At 38.9% G+C, this 17654-nt stretch overlaps 1 protein-coding gene across 1 annotated transcript in view; it reads right to left on the bottom strand.

Annotated features, from left to right (window-relative positions):
* The window catches only part of BIRC6 (baculoviral IAP repeat containing 6), a 319973-nt gene that overhangs the window by 215528 nt on the left and 86791 nt on the right, over positions 1 to 17654 (bottom strand). Inside the window, 10 exon segments of the mRNA XM_074949013.1 lie at positions 353 to 484; positions 1097 to 1224; positions 2833 to 2970; positions 5886 to 6019; positions 11995 to 12214; positions 14618 to 14964; positions 15291 to 15499; positions 15651 to 15865; positions 16683 to 16782; positions 17299 to 17613. Of these exon segments, the coding sequence (XP_074805114.1) occupies positions 353 to 484; positions 1097 to 1224; positions 2833 to 2970; positions 5886 to 6019; positions 11995 to 12214; positions 14618 to 14964; positions 15291 to 15499; positions 15651 to 15865; positions 16683 to 16782; positions 17299 to 17613 (1938 nt within the window).

Genomic DNA, 17654 nt, shown 5'->3' with positions numbered 1-17654 from the left:
CACCACACTCATAAGTTAGCCATATGAAGCACACTTTCAGTTCTTTATAGACAAGTGCTGTCAGGCGCTTACTGTGTTTTATAGACTAGTTTGACACTACAAATACTTCTAGGTTATTGGTGATTTTGGCTATGATCAGCTAAAAGGTGCCTGGAGCAGAATCAACCAAAACATTTTTCCCAAGCCAGACATTTACAGATGGCTGCTGAATTCGACAAACAGAACAGCCTTGATAAGAGCCAGAATGAAACACTTTTTTGTATAAAGTCAACCCAGGACAAAAATGATTTTGCAGGAACAGGTCTTTTCACACAAAAGACAACAAGTGAACTGCAGTTTCAGAACATCATACCTTTGAAGTAGCCTGCTTTAGTTTTGCCTGTTCTACTAAAAGTTTGTATGATGATCCTTTGTTGCTTTGTATTTTCTCTTTTTCCATCTGTTCCACCAAAGCCTTCTGTTTTGCTTTTAATAAGTTAAGTTGCTAAAAGAAAATGTTAATAGGAAAAACAAAAAAATTAAGCAATAAGATGTGAAAAGGATCAGTATTTTCATATGATAGTAAATTTCAATTCAAATTGCAACTTGAGCCTTTTTTAGTTTAGTTTTTGTACAACTTTAAATTATACAACTTCAATGGGCTGCCAGCAGAGTCAGAGCAGATTAGGTTTAAGAACCATCAATATTAAGAGAATTTTTAGATATGAACACAGGGTCACAGAACCTGTACAGATGTATTTAAAAGTGAACACGGTCTTATAAATGATATACTGTTAAATTACAGCTGGTCAGCCTCCAGAAGCTTGCACTCAGATGTTTGCTGATTCACCAAAAATGCAAAGTAAGTTTTACTATCAAATACGGACCACAGGGAAATATAACAATATGCTCCACAAGACTAGAATGATTTCAGCAGATCCCATGCCCTGCAGTTTGAGATACATGTCAAGAGAGATAGGCAGCTTTTAGCTACAGAACCAGGCCTTTGCAAAAGCAAGGTTGAATGAGCTCCAGGCCCAAAGCTGGAATTTTAAGAAATAAGGTACATTACTATAAGTATCTTACATTAAAAGTGCCAGTACACACTGAAAGTTACCTGTTTATGATGAACGAGTTGCTTTCTGATCTTTCTGGAGTACAATCTATCTAGGCTACTGTTGCCTTTAGAAGATCTGCTCAGGCTCTGGGTATGTAGGCTATTATTAATAAAACTCCATTGGTTGCCTAATGGAAAGACAAACATATACCAATATTTGAGGCTTACTTTCAACAGTTCCTAAAATAGTTGAGAGCAACAATAAGAAGTCATTCTATAAACTAAATATAAAAATGGAGCATTAAATTTAAGGCTTCTACTAAACTAGGTGGCAGCATTACTGCACAGCATGAAAAGGTCAACAGTACAATTTTGCATTTACTATTTTCAAGTTCTTAAGTATGAAAAGAAAAAACAAGACTAGTTTAACTTATACAAACCAAAAGCACCCATAATGTGAGTACTTATCACTCACATTTCTCCTTTTGAAAGATACTACTTTAAAAAAAACACACAAACAAAAAAAGACCAACCCGCAACGAAGCTAGAAATTGAAATACCCTTACTCAAACACAACATTCTCCTCACACGTTAGCTACAAACAGTCACACAAACGTCAAGCTGACCACACCACACCTTAAGTATGGGCACCATTGTCCAGCTTGCTGGGGGAAGGAGTATAGCACTTTACAGGTGTGGTGTGAGAGAGACGCACAGAAGCTGCTGAAAACGTAGTGTGGGTTAGCGTGGTAATGTTGACTCATCCCCCAGGTACTGGAAGGGCCGGAGAGTTGACCAAGAGCAAGCCTGGTGGGAAAAGTCCCTTTTCTCAGGACCAGAAGAACAGCACTCCCCCTCCTTCCCCTTGGAAATGGCAAAATACTAGGTTTGGTCTGGACCCATTGTAGGCATTGCACTAGCTACTCCTTTCTCAGGGGGCTGAGAAGGAATTTTTCCCTCACCAACAGATTGAGGAAGATGATGCAGTGGGGTTTTTGCTTTCCCCACAGCAGGTTCGTGGAGGCTTTGTTATGGTGAACAGGGAAGGGAGTTAAGTAATGAGTTGTGACATCACAGCCTAAGTGTGGGGTGGATGTCCAGTGCAGGTACTCCATAGGGAAGGGATACAGTGACCAGATAAATGGTTTCGTAAAGGACTTAAAAGGAGGTGTTTGTTAAGGAAGAGGAAAGGGGGTCCTATGACTGGCATGGCAGGGAGTCAACCCCCCCTTTCCTTTATACTCTATTCAGTGGGAGAGGGGCGAGAGAATATGATCAAGTCCCAGCAATGGGTTGGCTGGGGACCAGGATGGAAAAAGGGGGCTGGCAGAAGCCCCTCGGTAGATACTGAAATGATCATGGAGTTATTTGAACTGTACACTTTTATCTGTTAGGTAGTCCCAGACATCTAATAATAAAGTTGCAGCTGATTAAACTATATCCAGTGTCTCCTGTCCTTTTTTTGGTTTAACAACTCTCACAATATTATTGACAGTCTCAAAATATTTTGTGTTTCTTAAAGCTCTAGCCCCTGGTATCATGGGATAATGTGAGTATCTCAACTTTTTTTTTTTTTATTATTATTTTAAGTTTATACCCATCATGGCTGTGAAAGAGTTTAAAAATGTAAACCATAAATGGTTCAAAAATCAGAAGGCTAATAAATAGATCCCAAGTTGTATTTTTAAAATCTCATGATTCTGACTCATTTTTGAACATGAGCTGGCAATACTGAACATTTTACAAAGATCTCTAAAATCCAGACTTGAATTAGAAATATTTTAAGTGTTCCATACCTGTCAGGAATCTCTCCCTCTCTTTTCCATTCAAAGGCTTCTTGGCTGTTGCTGCTTCATCTTCAACAGTTGCCACGTAGTCTAGGAGTCTGGATACCAGCATTACAACCCAGCTGATCATGGGAATGTCCAATACCCCTTAAACAAGTAGGTTTTAGGTGACATTTGAGTGATTTAGTAAATTTTTGAAATTATAACAATCAGAAAAGCAATGCTTAAAGAATTCCCACACGGACATTTTATGGTGCACACAGTTCTAGGTAATAAGGGTTCCCATGTTTCCCTCCACAAGCAGAGGAAAGGACTTGCACTCAAGAATCACTGCGTGGGGTCTCGGAGAGCACAGAAAGAAGTTGGGAGGAAGGGAATCATGAAGAGCTGAAGTAAGGTCCAAAAGCAAAGATCACAATTCTTCTTGTCAGATGAAAAAGGAAACAGAAGGATTCTCCCTCACCATTAATGTCCCCTTGATTGTGAACCTTGGTAACAAAAGGCAAACAAGGCCCCACAAACAAAGGGGCAGTTATTCTTCTCAACCCACTAACATTCCCCTGTTTTCCACAGATTGGCTCCTCAGCAAGCTAGCTCTCATTCGAAGTGAAATCTCAGCCAGTTGCTGGGAAAGCTGAGACCCTCACATAGAGGCAAGATCTAGACTTCCTGCAAATCGATAACACTAATATCATTTACAAAAAGAGAAGTAGTACTTGTGGCACCTTAGAGACTAACAAATTTATTTGAGCATAAGCTTTCGTGAGCTACAGCTCACTGAAGTGGTACACACAGAAGTGGTACTGTAGCTCACGAAAGCTTATGCTCAAATAAATTTGTTAGTCTCTAAGGTGCCACAAGTACTCCTTTTCTTTTTGCGAATACAGACTAACACGGCTGCTACTCTGAAACTAATATCATTATTGCCTACATTGGCCTCACACACACTAACAGGGGGGTGAGGATTTTTGCATGTGAGTCACACAAAACCTACTTGTACATCACACAAGAAAACCTTTTGAATCAATGAGTCATTCTTCTGTCCTCAAAACAGTTATAAAACACACTAATTAGTGTGTATCAATGGCCATCAGCCTACAAAAGCAAACAGGTCACTCAATCAATGTCTTTAATTAAATTGCATGCTTATATAGACACAACAGGCACCAATAGGCCAAAGATTATTGTGTACCACATTGCAGGCTAAAATCACATTTTCATATCTATGTGAAAGTACTATATTTAAGCAGCACATTTAATAACTGCTTAGTTTTTATACAGGACATTTTGTCCATTTATCTCAAAATGCTCTGTAAACTCATGTATCATTATTTCCAATTTACAGATAAGAAAACCAAGGCACAGAAGCGACTTGCCCAAGGTCACACACCCAGTCACTGGCAGAGCAAGCAATAGAATCCAGGCACTTTGACTTCCCCACCCGGTACTCTGTCCATTGGAACATACTGCCCCATCCTAAATGGGAACAGAAGAGACTTAATGGTAGGGCCTGGAACTGGCAATGCAGACTAGAGGGATAAGAGGTAGGATGGCTAATCTGGGTGACACTTGTTGCAAACTAGTCCAGGTTTCAGACTAAAAAACAAGGAGTCTGATCTACAGTATAGGAGTCTGGTCCACAGAAAGATGCATAGAAGTTGTTTGGGTTTGGGGGTTTTTTTTGTTTTAAATGATCATACTAAGTCTTTTCCCTCTATCCAGATCAATATCTCTGTTCTTCAATCTCTTAATAGCTAAGTAGTTCTTAAACTCTCCTCCTTTTTTCCCCTCCATCCCAAATTTTAGCACTCCCCCTCACTTTCACTCCAAACACCTGCTTTTTCTCCCCTACTGTTGTGTCTTGTTTATTTTCTGACTCTTAGCTGAAGGACTAATGGGAGAGATCCATTAGTTTCTCACTCCTTTTCTTGCTCCCTATATTTGATGCTTCTTCTCACCATTTCCCCTCTACTGGGAATTCTGTCACACTTGGCACTCACCACACACTTGGTAATTCCCTAGTGTTCACCTGTGCTGCCCAAGGGGAAGGAAGCTGGAAAACCAACAGAGATGAAGCTCTGAAGTCCTCAGTGAACAGGAATAGTGATGCAAGATAAGGAAGAAATTGGCAGCTGTGGGAAGAGGGCAGAAGGGGTGGAGGAATTGCAGAGGCAGATCATAAGCACTTATGCCAACCAAGTGAGAGGGTATGGCAGTGCTAGCCTTTGGTACACTGATGGGGAGCAATAAGTCAACTCCCCTCTGTCACTTACAAATCTTTGTTTGGGGGATTCAGGATAGCAGGGAGGAAGAGAGCGCCAGCTGGCATTTACCAAGCTTGCAAACTCATAAATCCAAGCTGATGAGCCTTGTATAACTTTGTAAGTGTACATGAGTTAAGGGATGTTCCATGATTTAATATTTTCACAAATTTCAAAGATAATTAACTGATTTTCTTCAGTTTTGTCATGATTTTAAGAAGATGTACAAAGCGAGTCTAGTTTGGAGAATATCAATTCAGTATTTTTAGAGAGCTATGAACATTTAAAGTCAGAACATTTAGAAAAACACATTTAGCAAGTCATGAGTTAAGGGCACTTTAGCTATGCACTTAACACAATGTTATATTCTGCAGGCTCTATTAATTTTCAAACAGCCATAACTTGGTCAAATTAAATCCAACGATATTTGGTAAACAAGCAAAGACTAGTTCCCAAAGAGAACTGTATCTGTGCCTAATTCTGAAATTCAGCTACTTTTGCTACAGCTGTCCGAAACCACAGTGGGATAATCTTTTAAACATGTAAAGGTCCTTTTCATCCTAACTGAACAAGAACAGTGAAGCAGATTTTGCTCAAAACTTCAAGGAAAAAAAGTCATGTTTGGGCAAAGACCAAGAATGTGAAATTGTAACACCCCACAAAAAAAATCAGTGTTTCTAAATAAGCAAAAAAGGGGATTTTAACTTAATCTGCTTTGATAGTAGGTGCAATCAGGCTCCTGTTACGAAAATTAGAATAAAGATCTAATCTGAAAATATAGCTCCTAAAATGAAGAACTACCTTCAGTACGCCTGTGCATAGGTAAATGAGGTTGCAGAGGTGACAGCAGGTTATCCAAGAGATTAAGCAAACTTTCTAAGACACCACTGTTGCTAAGTGACCTTTGGCCAATGCAGGAAAGCAACACGAAGACCCTAAAGATAAAATTAAAAATGTTTAACACACTGAACAGTTCTCTTCAGTTATAATTCTTATAAAAAAGCATTTAAATGCAGTAATACTTCTTGGAAAATACATCAAACAACATTTCCACATGTTCAAATCAAAGATTAAGGAAGGTAAGGGTACAAAACGAGCGCTGTAGTTCAAAAAGGTAGGCAGGGTTCTATTTGTACTATCAGAGGGACAATGTAATATTATAAAATCTGCAGTTTCTCATTTTAACTTTAAGTCATCAGCAGTAACTTACCATTAGAAGCCTGCGGAGTTCCCAATCTATGCATTTTCTTCACTGAGAATTGACCAGTTTCATTTCCTATTCTACTTGTCCCTACTTTTATATTATAATTCTGTGTATTGTAAAACAATGAATATTTGAAAGCATACACAGACTGAATTCCCCATCCACCACAATACCCACACCACATTATTCCAGTGTGGGTGCACTCCTTTTGCCTGAAGTGTAAGGTTTTTTTGTAACCTTCATTTTAATAATTTACCATCATGTTTTCCCAAAGGAACAAACTCTTATTTAACTGACAGCAGGTCATCAGGAGGGAATAAGATGATTACTTCTTGAGGGCACCAGGCTCAAAAACAAAGTTCTGAAATAGCACTGCTTTGAGTTTGCTGGAACACCTATTCGAGCAAGAGAATTTTCCCACCTTTGACTCAAAGAATCCAGGAGGACAAGGGAGAGTTGAAGTGGCAGCAGAAGTTTTTCCTATTTGAGAAAAAGTGAACAGGCTGGCCCATGTGTTATAAGCCTGCAAAAGCCTGCACACCCCAATGCAGCAGCCAAATATTTATGGCTGATGTTCCGAAAATTTTTGTCATCTTTTTTAAGAACAGTATCAAATCTGAATAATCAAGATGACTAATGGCTAGCCTTGAGACCACGCAATTAAGTTCATTACACTTAAGACCTGGGTTTGATTCTAAGCCTGTCTTTTGCTCTTACTCCAAAGAGGTTAGACCTGTGTTCCGGATGCTGCTGATTTTATATTTCTATGGAGCTGCTTTCAAATCACCTTCTTACTTCCTAAACCACTAGTAACTGAGATCTCTGTGATGAAAACCCATCTAAGCCTTGCAAAGAAGAAAGTGGCTCATGTTGCCGTGAAGCAACCCCTGCAAATGTGGAAAGAGCGTCTCCAGGAGTCCCTATCCAGTCCCTCCAAAGCACAGATATGTTGCTAGATCACCTGAGTGTAGCACTAACACCACCACTGAAAAACAAGAACGAACTGAGATTCACATTTATATTTTGCTGTTGTATTTCCTGGTAGCCACCTTTGAAGTGAGCAGAAGGAAAGACAGACATGATGGGTACAATTCAACCACACTGGCTAAGAAAGAGATAATGTTTTGTTAGGACAAGTCACTGAAAAAGTTTAATACTAGCATTTGAAGTGTCATCATTAAGTTTCCGAGTTAACAGTGAACTGCAAAAACCTCATCAAAACCAATCCCAATAGCCTTTGTGAGATCCCAGAAGAGATAAGCCCTATATAGCTATTAAATGTAATTAGCAATGTTTGTATAGAATTTGATACACTTGTTGCCTATTAATAACCCAAGAAATCTGAACTGCAGATCTCCTGATATGCCTGCTCATAATATTTAATACGATGAACAGAAATGTTAAAGAATCATTACATTCCTTTCATTCATTACCATAAGGTATTAAATCCAAGGGATTAGTAATATTCAAAAAAGAAGATTATGGATAAGAATATCCATAGTTGCAGTAAGCAGAATAAAAGTGGACAATGGGATATAAACCACAATCACTCAGAAAACAGGACTACCACTAACTTGTTTGGTATTGAGGAAGCAACTTCCTTTATGGGAGTTATTTTATAAATTATGTATTATGGGGTTTGTCTAAAGCACCTATTCCAGCTAGAGCTGCATGACATTTTTGTGTCAAAAAATGTACATGCTGAAAAATTAAGTTTTGGTCAACCCAAAGCTATTCATGAAATTGGGTCAAGTTTGTCAAGTAGTTACTGAACTGAAAAATTGAAATGTCTTGGAAATGCTGAAATGAAATTGTTCATTTTGACATTTATTTTTTTGGGCTGGCAGAGGAGGTGGTGGGGTGGCGGCGATGGCACCACCTTCTTTATAACTTTTAGCCCAGTGGCTAGGGCACTCAGCTGGAATTTGACACACCCAGGCTCAATTCCTCCTCTGTCTGATGTGAACAAGGAAGGTGAACTACAATCTCCCGCATTATAGGTGAGCTCTCTATCCAATGGGCTATGGGATAGCCTGGTGTGGGTCACACAATTTCTCCTATTGAAGCTGTTCTACCTTTTTATAAAAATTTAAGTCATTGGACCAGGGACTTGAACTTGGGTCTCACATATCCTAGGTGAACGCACTAACCTATGCAATAATTCTCATTTTTTCCCCCCGGCGCAGTAACTGTTCATTGTCATTATGAACATCTATGAATCGCCATTATTGCTCCCTTTCTTTTTTTTAAAATGCCCAAAAATGAAATGAAAAATGTCAGGTCTCATTGAATGAAGCATATTATTCAATCCAACGTGATTTATTTTCTGAATTTTTTGTTTCAAAACAGAAGGCAGCAAACAAACAAAAAAAAAAACAAACAGTATTCACCAAGCTCTAGTTCTGACAACAGCAGGGAGAGGAAACCTGATTAGTGGTCTCTCTTATGCTCATGTTGTACTTATGAAGTTATTCTGCAAAGAAAAAAAGGATTTTTATCTGCTCCAGTTACTCAGAATTCTGAGGTATTTGTTAAAATACAGCTCTAATTAGTCATCCTCCTTGGCCTCACTTCAACAACTCATGTATACTTTTTAGTCATGGGTATTTTTCGTAAAAAAAAGTCATGGATAGGTCACATGCAATAAAAAAAATTCACAGCCCGTGACCGGTCCATGACTTTTACTATATATCCCTAACTAAAACTTGGGCAGGGGGCCACAGGTGCTCAGGGGGCTCTGCATGTCCCTGCAGCTCCTAGGCAGTGGAGGGGCCAGGGGGCTCCACGCACTACTCCCGCCACAAGCGCTGACTGTGCAGCTCCCATTGGCCTGGAACCGCAGTCAATGGGAGCTGCTAGGTGGGACCTGCGGGCGCAGGCAGTGCACAGACCCCCTCAGGCCTCTCCATCTAGGAAGAGCTGCAAGGCCATGCCAGTGGGAGCCGGGGAGCCCTGCACCCTGAGCTAAGAGCCCCCCAATCCCCTGAGTCTAGTCCTGAGCCCCCTCCCACACACCGAAACTGCTGCCGCTAGCCCAGGGGCTGCCCGGCTCAGGCAACCCCTGAGCCAGCACCAGCCGCTGCAGAAGTCATGGAGGTCATGGAATCCGTGACTTCCATGACCTCCCTGACAGACTTGCAGCCTTACTGTAGTAATTACTGCAGTTACTCACTACTGTTACTCACACCTTCTTGTCAACTGTTTGAAATGGGCCACCCTCATTACCGCTACAAAAAAGTGATTTTTCCTCCCTTGATATTCTACTGTTAATTGAATTCTCATTAGCACTGATCCCCCACTTGGTAAGGCAACTTCCATCTTTTTATGTACTGTGTATACATACCTGCTACTGTATTTTCCACTCCATGCATCTGATGAAGTGGGTTTTAGCCCACAAAATCTTATGCCCAAATAAATTTGTTAGTCTGTAAGGTGCCACAAGGACTTCTCGTTGTTTTTGCTGATACAGACTAACACGGCTACCACTCTGAAACCAGCCTTACTCATTTAACAGTGGAGGCAGTTTGTCCCAGTTTAGGAAGTTGTATTGAGCTGACACTATTTGTTACTCTACACTGTCTACAGACATGCTATATAAAATACACCTTCCTGGCTCCCTATTCTTAGGTGGTGAGTGAGGACTAAAGAGGGTTGCACATTTCATTGCTCATGTAGGCTGAGCTGTATACTCAGATGGAACCTTGCCCCCCTTAAGGTCAGCCATTATGACACTCCCTTACCAACCCAGGCAGGGGGCCCAGTTTAGGAGGGGTCTGGCCAGAGTAGGGACACCCTAACCTCCACATTGAACTCTAACCCTGAGGTCACTGCCTCACTCCTGTATGTAGCGTGACTCTGCTCCCCTGCGAAGGCCTCTGAGATCATTGCTTTTCCCCTCCTATATAATCATAACATTTACATATGTGGACATCAGGTTTTTCACCTTTTTTTAATCAAAATCAATAGGGTCCTGAACAGATGTTGTTTTCAAAAACCATCATGTTACTGAGGGGTAGACATTCCATTGAATTGAGTGTAAGGCCTCACTTTGCTTGGCCCACTAGATTTCCCTGATTTTATTTGGGCTAAAGAATGACTACAGAGCTGGATAATGGTCGAGTTTAAATGAATTCACACTCCTGCTGTGGGACCTGAAAATGTCAATCAATATTTTGGAGATAAGTATGGATGTTGAGGTCAACCAGAGATCCCAGTAGGCTTTTTATCATTGATGGGAAGGCCACTCATCTAGTTGTCTAAATCCCTTATACTAAGGGACAGAACCGTGGTTTCCCAATGCAGAGACATCCACTGCGGAGATGCGAGACAAAGACACCCAAGACAAAGGAAGGTAACAGTGCACTAATGAGGCTCCCGATACAGAGAATGTCTTGCACAATGATACTGGCCCATAGTTATAGATCAAGAATTACTGAGTCATGGCACCACTTTGACCAGAAAAGTCACAGTACTTGGGAAGAGATTTCTTCAAAGACCTGCTACATGGACATGCCAGCAAAGTGAACGTGGTACTCGACAGCTGAACTGACTCCTGACTTCTAGTGCAAGGTGTCAGGGAATAAAACTAAATCAGAGATCCTCAAGAGCAGCATGATATGGTCCTTGATATCCAAGCTTGCATAGCATGATAACACTGTCAAGTTTCATAGACAATGAACTTCCAAGAGGCACAAAACCTACATACCTGGCACTGGCACCTCCAAACATTAGTCCCAACAGGTGGAGTTTCAGGAGACTCAAGTTTTGACATGTGCAGTTACTGGAGGCACAGCACATAGCATGAATGCAACTGTAAGTCTCTTAAAGGGAAAAATAGGTACAAAGTGTTCTTGGCCACCACAGAAATGATAGAAGGCCACAGCTTAAAGCTGATAAGTTATGAGAAAGATAAATTCTCTCAAGAGAAAAGACAGAGGCAGTGACTGACATCACTGAATACCTGCTCACTGCCTCTTGAATTCACAGCAACAAGCCGGTGGGTGGAGCCGTGCCCTTTTGTAAATTTTCAGATCAAGATCAGCACACAATGAAAGAGGCAGCGTACTCATGTATCCCCAGACACCGCTAACCCAAAAGTTCTGAGCATGTTCACTTATGTAGCAGAAACCCATGCAAGTAATGCTCTTAAGAACTTACAAGTGTATATACTTCCTTTACAACTCAGAAATGCTGTACTTTGACTCTGCTTTTCCATCAGAAAGCATTGGACTCACTTTTAAGTTGCATCAGACTGCCAAAATGGAGATTTACTGTTAAGAAATTGTTCTTTAAATATAATTTTAGTGGTTGTTTTGTAATTAGATGTAGTGATCAGATCATCAGTTTATTACAAGGAACTTCTCATCTTTGCGGTGAGTTGGGTAAGTCCATTTGGCTCCAGACACACGACAACACTTCACCTCTAATTTAGGTAATCTTTTCAATAAGTGCTTAAATCAAAAGGGACCTTTTTAAAATGAAAAGCTTACCTTATATTGAAAAACAGAATCCATAGGAAATATAAAATCAGAACTAGGATTTTTTTCAAGCCTCTGGACTTCTATTGTTAGTGCTAGTAGGAAAAAAAACACATCTGCCATCTTCCCAAATACTAGGTTAAAAACCTAACATTTTGCAACAAAATTATGTAAAATTATTCATACACAGTAAACATTACAATGTATCTCTATGCCAAAGCAATCTTACCTGTCTTGTGGGAAAATAAGAAGTTGTTCCGAGTTGTACAGTTCCTGCAAAACGTTAGAGAGAAACTGCCCCCACCATCTTTCACCTCCACACAGCTGAACAAGTAGAAGGCCAGTGTGCAACCGTATTTTTGGGGTCCCACTGATACACAGATGTTTAAATAACTCTTCACAAGCCTGAGCATGAAACGTACTTTGCAGAACCACAGGAACAGAATGCCCTTATAAGAGAAGGAAATCAAATGAAATGCATATGGACATTTAAGAGAAGAGGTGTTTGTCTTCAGATTTTAAAGAGTAGCAAGTTACTACATTCATAAGGAATGCTATAAATTGGATAAAAAAAAATTTCCAATCCGTGAATGCAAGTTAAAAATAAACAGTCAAATGGTATCCATATAAAAACATTATAAAAGCTTTACATTTATTTTTTGTATGCTTCATTATGTATGGCTCGTTTAAAAAATAAAAAAAAAAAAAGCATGTTCGGTTCTCCAGATTGCTAGTGAAGTAAGCTCAAAGTTACAAGGATTTTTCCCATATTGATAATTTTATGTTAGAAATTTCTAACAGCCAAAAATGTGACTATTAAAGGCGAAGACTAAAATTTTCAAAAATGCTTAAGTAACCTAGGAGCTTAAGTCCCATTTCAGTGACTTTTAGTGAGACTTCAGCTCCAAAGAACTACAAGGGGATTTAACTGCTTAACTGCCACTTTAGGCATCTAAATCCAAAATTATCATAATCAAAACCTTCACTCAGCTGTCACCTAACTTTATAGTCACCTAAATTTCTGCTGATTAAGTCCCTAGGGTGCCTAAAAATCTGCTGGTGGGCACGTGCCTATTCACCTGCTAAGTCCTGACACCCAACATCTAGTTTATGCCTAAACCCTGGAGGGATCCTAAAACTAGGCTTTCCCCTTTGAGGCCCAATCCAGTAGGTGTACTCAGAGGCCACCTTGGAACACACCTACCTGAGTGTGCCCTGCACAAAATATGTGGTGGTGCCCCCCTTTTTACTCAGTGGCCCAGCAGTTAGAGCACTCACCCAGAATGTGGGAGACCCAGATTCAAATCCCCTGAGAGCGGCAGGAATTTGAACCTAACCACCGGGCTATGGAGTATTCTAGGGTGGTTCTAAATCTCTCCTGTTGCAGCTGTTCCATTTTGTATAAAATACTCATTAGGCCAGAGACAGAGGAAAAAATGCTCTATAGGCCAGTGGTTCGAGCACTCCCTGGGATGTGGGAGATTCAGGTCCAAATCTCTGTTCCAATGAATATTTAAGTATTTTATGCAAAGTGATTGCTAAATTATTTTACCCAATTTAAAGCAGGATGGACTGATTTAATTTACCAATTATAATTATGACCTAATTAAGGAAGCAAGGAACTTGCATTACAATCAATTATTTCAATCTTGTCTTACATTCGTACTTTTTAGTTATTTTCCTAAAGAAAGGTTCAACCTCATTGGTTGGTATAACCATTACAACATGTTGATGTGCAACCAAAAACAGTCTTTATACTAAATTCAGTGGTACTTTTTGCTAGCCAGAAGGCTACACTAAAATCAGATGTAAGCATTTATATAGTTTAACATACATTTATTCAGATTCCTAATTTTTACTTATGTTAAATGAATGATGCATTTCTTATTTATTAGATAAGAAAAATTAACACTGCCTTTGGACAGAAACTTGGATTGAAATCAATGGGAAGTCGATACCTTTTTGAATGCCTGCTTAGGTGCTTTAGAAAATCCCATTCAGCGCCTACCTGCATCTTTAGGTGCCTATATACCTTTGAAAATCTGGCCTCAGGCCTTTGAAGTTTTTAGAATTAGCAGACCTCACTCTCCCACTGGGTTTTTATTCATAAGTTGGAAGAGACAAGCAAACTTCCCTGCTCATTTCAACTCTCAATAGCTTTATCCACTTTGAATGCGCTAGTCCAAATCAAGAAAATATTCTGCTAGCTAAATCTGAAACCAAAAAGGAATTAAGGCAAAAGCATCCCTGCATAACAAAAATGAAGTACTTACAGTTGGAAAAATGTAAATACGAGCATTCGCAGCAATATGAAGACTTAAGACATGCTTATTGCAGTACCTGATATTGTGATATTTATAAAGCTTGAGTTATCCTCAGAAATTAAAGAAGTTTTCCCCCAATTCTGTATATAATTAAAAAAGCAGCACCCTTTATCTCATTAAAAGTTGACGAGAGCGCATCGATGCAGCATATTTTCATTTAAATGATTTTTTAAATTATAGAAATTTAGGCCTTAATGTAGGTTGTCAATTTCAAATTTAATTTTAAACAAGTCTATTTTTAAAAGGGAAATTTAAATAAAATAATCCATTTTTTACATTTCTTTTTTTTAAAAAATCATTCATTTTTGTCCATCCTGATTTTATAGTAAATGTGACCTAAATACAATATAAAAAGCTTTCTATGTATTGTGTGGGTCAATAAACATGACCACTTCTAGCATATCTTCTTGCTCAAAAAGCTAACTGAAGAAATTAGCAAATTAAGCTTTTCAACGTTTCTGGAACACTGGTAAAAGTGTTATTGAATATTTTAACTGATCTATTTGCAAACATTAAAAAAACACTAACCATTGGAGGAATGAAGTAAGCTAAGTAAAGTATCCAGTAAGTATCTGATGATGGTGCGTAACTGCTCTGTGGAGGACATCTGAATCAGCTCTTTTGGGTCAAGTTGTTCTTTTAGTGTCTTCCTGCTTGCACCTAAAGCTACTTTGAGCCTCTGTACAGCATGATGGGCCAAATTGAGTTGAAGCTGTAGCTGAATGCAGTCCTGGTAAGCAGAAAACACTCTACTGTCCTCCTCTACTGCCTTATCTGGCTTTCGCAAAAAATACTGAGCATTGTTAGCACTGTTGAGTGGAGGCAGGTCAATGCTTTGCAAAAGGATTTCCAGTCTATGGCATGCCAAGTTGTACCTACAGGGGGAAAATTCCAGCACACCTTTCAACTGAAATTCACATATAGCAACACATATTTAAGATTTAAATTGCTAGAAACTGAATATTTGTTACTTTATATACACTATTAAATAAAATACTGAAAATGGAGGGAAAGAGGATATCTATTTACTTTTTTTTAAAATCACCACTATGGAGCTTATATTGTAACATCTGTACTACATTACAAGGCCAAGTTACACTGTCTGATATTTTTAAACAAGTCCTGGAAAGTAGCAATACAAAATTACTGACATGGTCTTTCCAGTGTTTAACTGAATATTTGTGTACACATTTCTTCCCACCTGCACTGTATGTCTTCTTGCAATGCAATCATCATTGTTAAGTGTTGGTCAATTTCTGGCTGGTTTGCAGCTTCACCTTCTCCTCTTAGAGGATCATGCATTAACTTCAGTTCACTTTCCAATGGCAAGATATAGGTATGACCATAGTAAAACCCTAATGGGATTTTGGCTCTAGCATTTGTACTACCATATCGACCAATTACGGTGATCTGTAATGAAAGGTAATGTAACCTTTATTGTTGCATAAAGAAAATTTAACACAAATCACACTTCCATTTGAAAGAGTTTAAAAGAACAAGAAATTCAAGAATCAGTATTTGTGGGAAAGCATTTTCATTTTTAACTTTTTTTTTTTTTTACCTTCATGAACCTGCAAACAGGTGGTGGTATTAAGTCATGTAGAATGAGTGAATGTGTGCTAATATCAGTAGCTACTACCAATCGTCTTCCATCCACCTCTTCTCCTAAAGTCCAAATGTCAATTGACAAGGAAGCCAAGTCTCCACAAGTGGGAATCAATACATCTGTCAACAGTACAGGTCTGCCAAAATCTAAGGTCACAAATCTTCTTGCTCCTATGAAAAAAGTTAGATGGGCTGAAAGCATCAGTACCATTCCAATTAACCAAAATACAAAGTCCGAAAATAGTGGTTTGGTATATTGATTCAGTATACTTCAGAAAGACTATATTTGTGAAAATTTTCAGTTTTACTAAACAAAGTAGTTTGTTAAACTTGCAAACTGACTGAAGATGATCTGAATCAGACATAACTTCACTTGCAAATAATAGTAAAAAGAGTCCAAAATATTTGACTTGTATCCACTGTACTGGTAATCAATTTATGCAGCAAAGTGTACACACACGAATGTACACATACACACAAAACTTAAATGCATAAAGCTATAAGAATAGGTGGTATACTTATACAAACTATTCTAAATCTTTTAGAAACCTATGAAGTGCTGGAAAACCTATTTGTTGCCCCTTCTTCACATGCTATACGGGCAAAACAGTTGCCTGCTTTCTCCTTAATTTCACCATTTCTATCATTAGAGTTTCATAACTTCTGCTTGCTCTAGAATAGGCAGCCATAGAGGGTAAATAAATAGCTAATATAAAGCTAGATATTTGTGCCCTTTGGCAAGAGTATTTCATTAAAGTACCTGTCTAGAGATCCCAACATACCTTCCTCTGCAGTATTTTTTCAGCAAGCGTCCTTGCACATTCAGCTTTCTTGGCATACGATGGTAACAAAGTCACACACATTTATTTACAAAGGCAAATAGGACTGCAGCTAAACTACTAATCAGAGTGTCCTAGAAAATATTCAACCTCCATCAGAAAATCCCATTACACATAACCAAGATGTTAAGAAAGAGTTCTAGTATTACCTGAGTGCATTCGTTCTATAATGATGGACTGATGAGGTGGAGGCTGAAGAAAATGTGAAGCATGAGATATTGCAAGAGCAAGTCCAGATCCAAGTGGATTCTGAGGAGGAAGAAACACTAGTAAAATTAAGGTCATTAAAATGTATACTATTTTGTATGTATATGAAGGTCTTGTTCATGTAAGTGTAAGAATGAAAAGAACAATTCAGTCCCTTCTATTTACAAATCTGATATTCTTGACATCACTTACACTATATTTTGCACTAGTATGCACCATGAGGAAATACTAATACTAATCAATGGATTCAAACCCACTGAATCCTTGTTCAAAGGATTAATATTACAGCTACATGGTTATGTTACCTCTTATATAAGGAATCTATTTTCTTTTAATAGAATATCTTATTATAGATATTCTTATCTTATAGATATATCTTATCTAATAGAATATCTTGCCCTGCTATAATAGGCCATATGAAAAGGAAATTTTATCTAGTAGTTAAATATTTACATCTCAACCAAAGTCGATAAACAGAATTGTTACTCATCAGTCAAGTAAAAAGTAAAACAGAGAGTTACGTCCTGATTGTCTCATTTCTATTAAAAAAGTAATTACCGTTCTGGACTTGTTTGCATTTTTGTTATGTGCAGCAAGATTAACTGTTGGAGGATCAATGACTGAGCCAGGGAAAAGCTGAGCAAGCTCTGCACTGATAACAGCAGAAACTGCCTCGTTTGGTGGAGTCAAAGGTGGAGTCATAAACAGAGGTGTTGTTTTTGGAGTGGGTGGAATGACATCTGAAGGATGAATGAAGAACCCTGGTGCGGCTACTGGGTTGGAAGGCACAGAGTTGTGAACAGGACCAACTGCTGATGCTGCTGCAGCTGCTGCTGCTGTTGTCTGATGTAGTTTTGCTTCCAGCTTAGCTTTCTGTAAGAAAATAAAAGCAGAGTATGTAGAGTAGACCAACA

The sequence above is a fragment of the Natator depressus genome, chromosome 3 (assembly GCF_965152275.1).
Source record: "Natator depressus isolate rNatDep1 chromosome 3, rNatDep2.hap1, whole genome shotgun sequence".
NCBI lineage: Eukaryota > Metazoa > Chordata > Testudines > Cheloniidae > Natator > Natator depressus.
The sequence above is the reverse complement of the archived record's forward strand: the minus strand, read 5'-3'. Positions and strand labels throughout refer to the sequence as shown.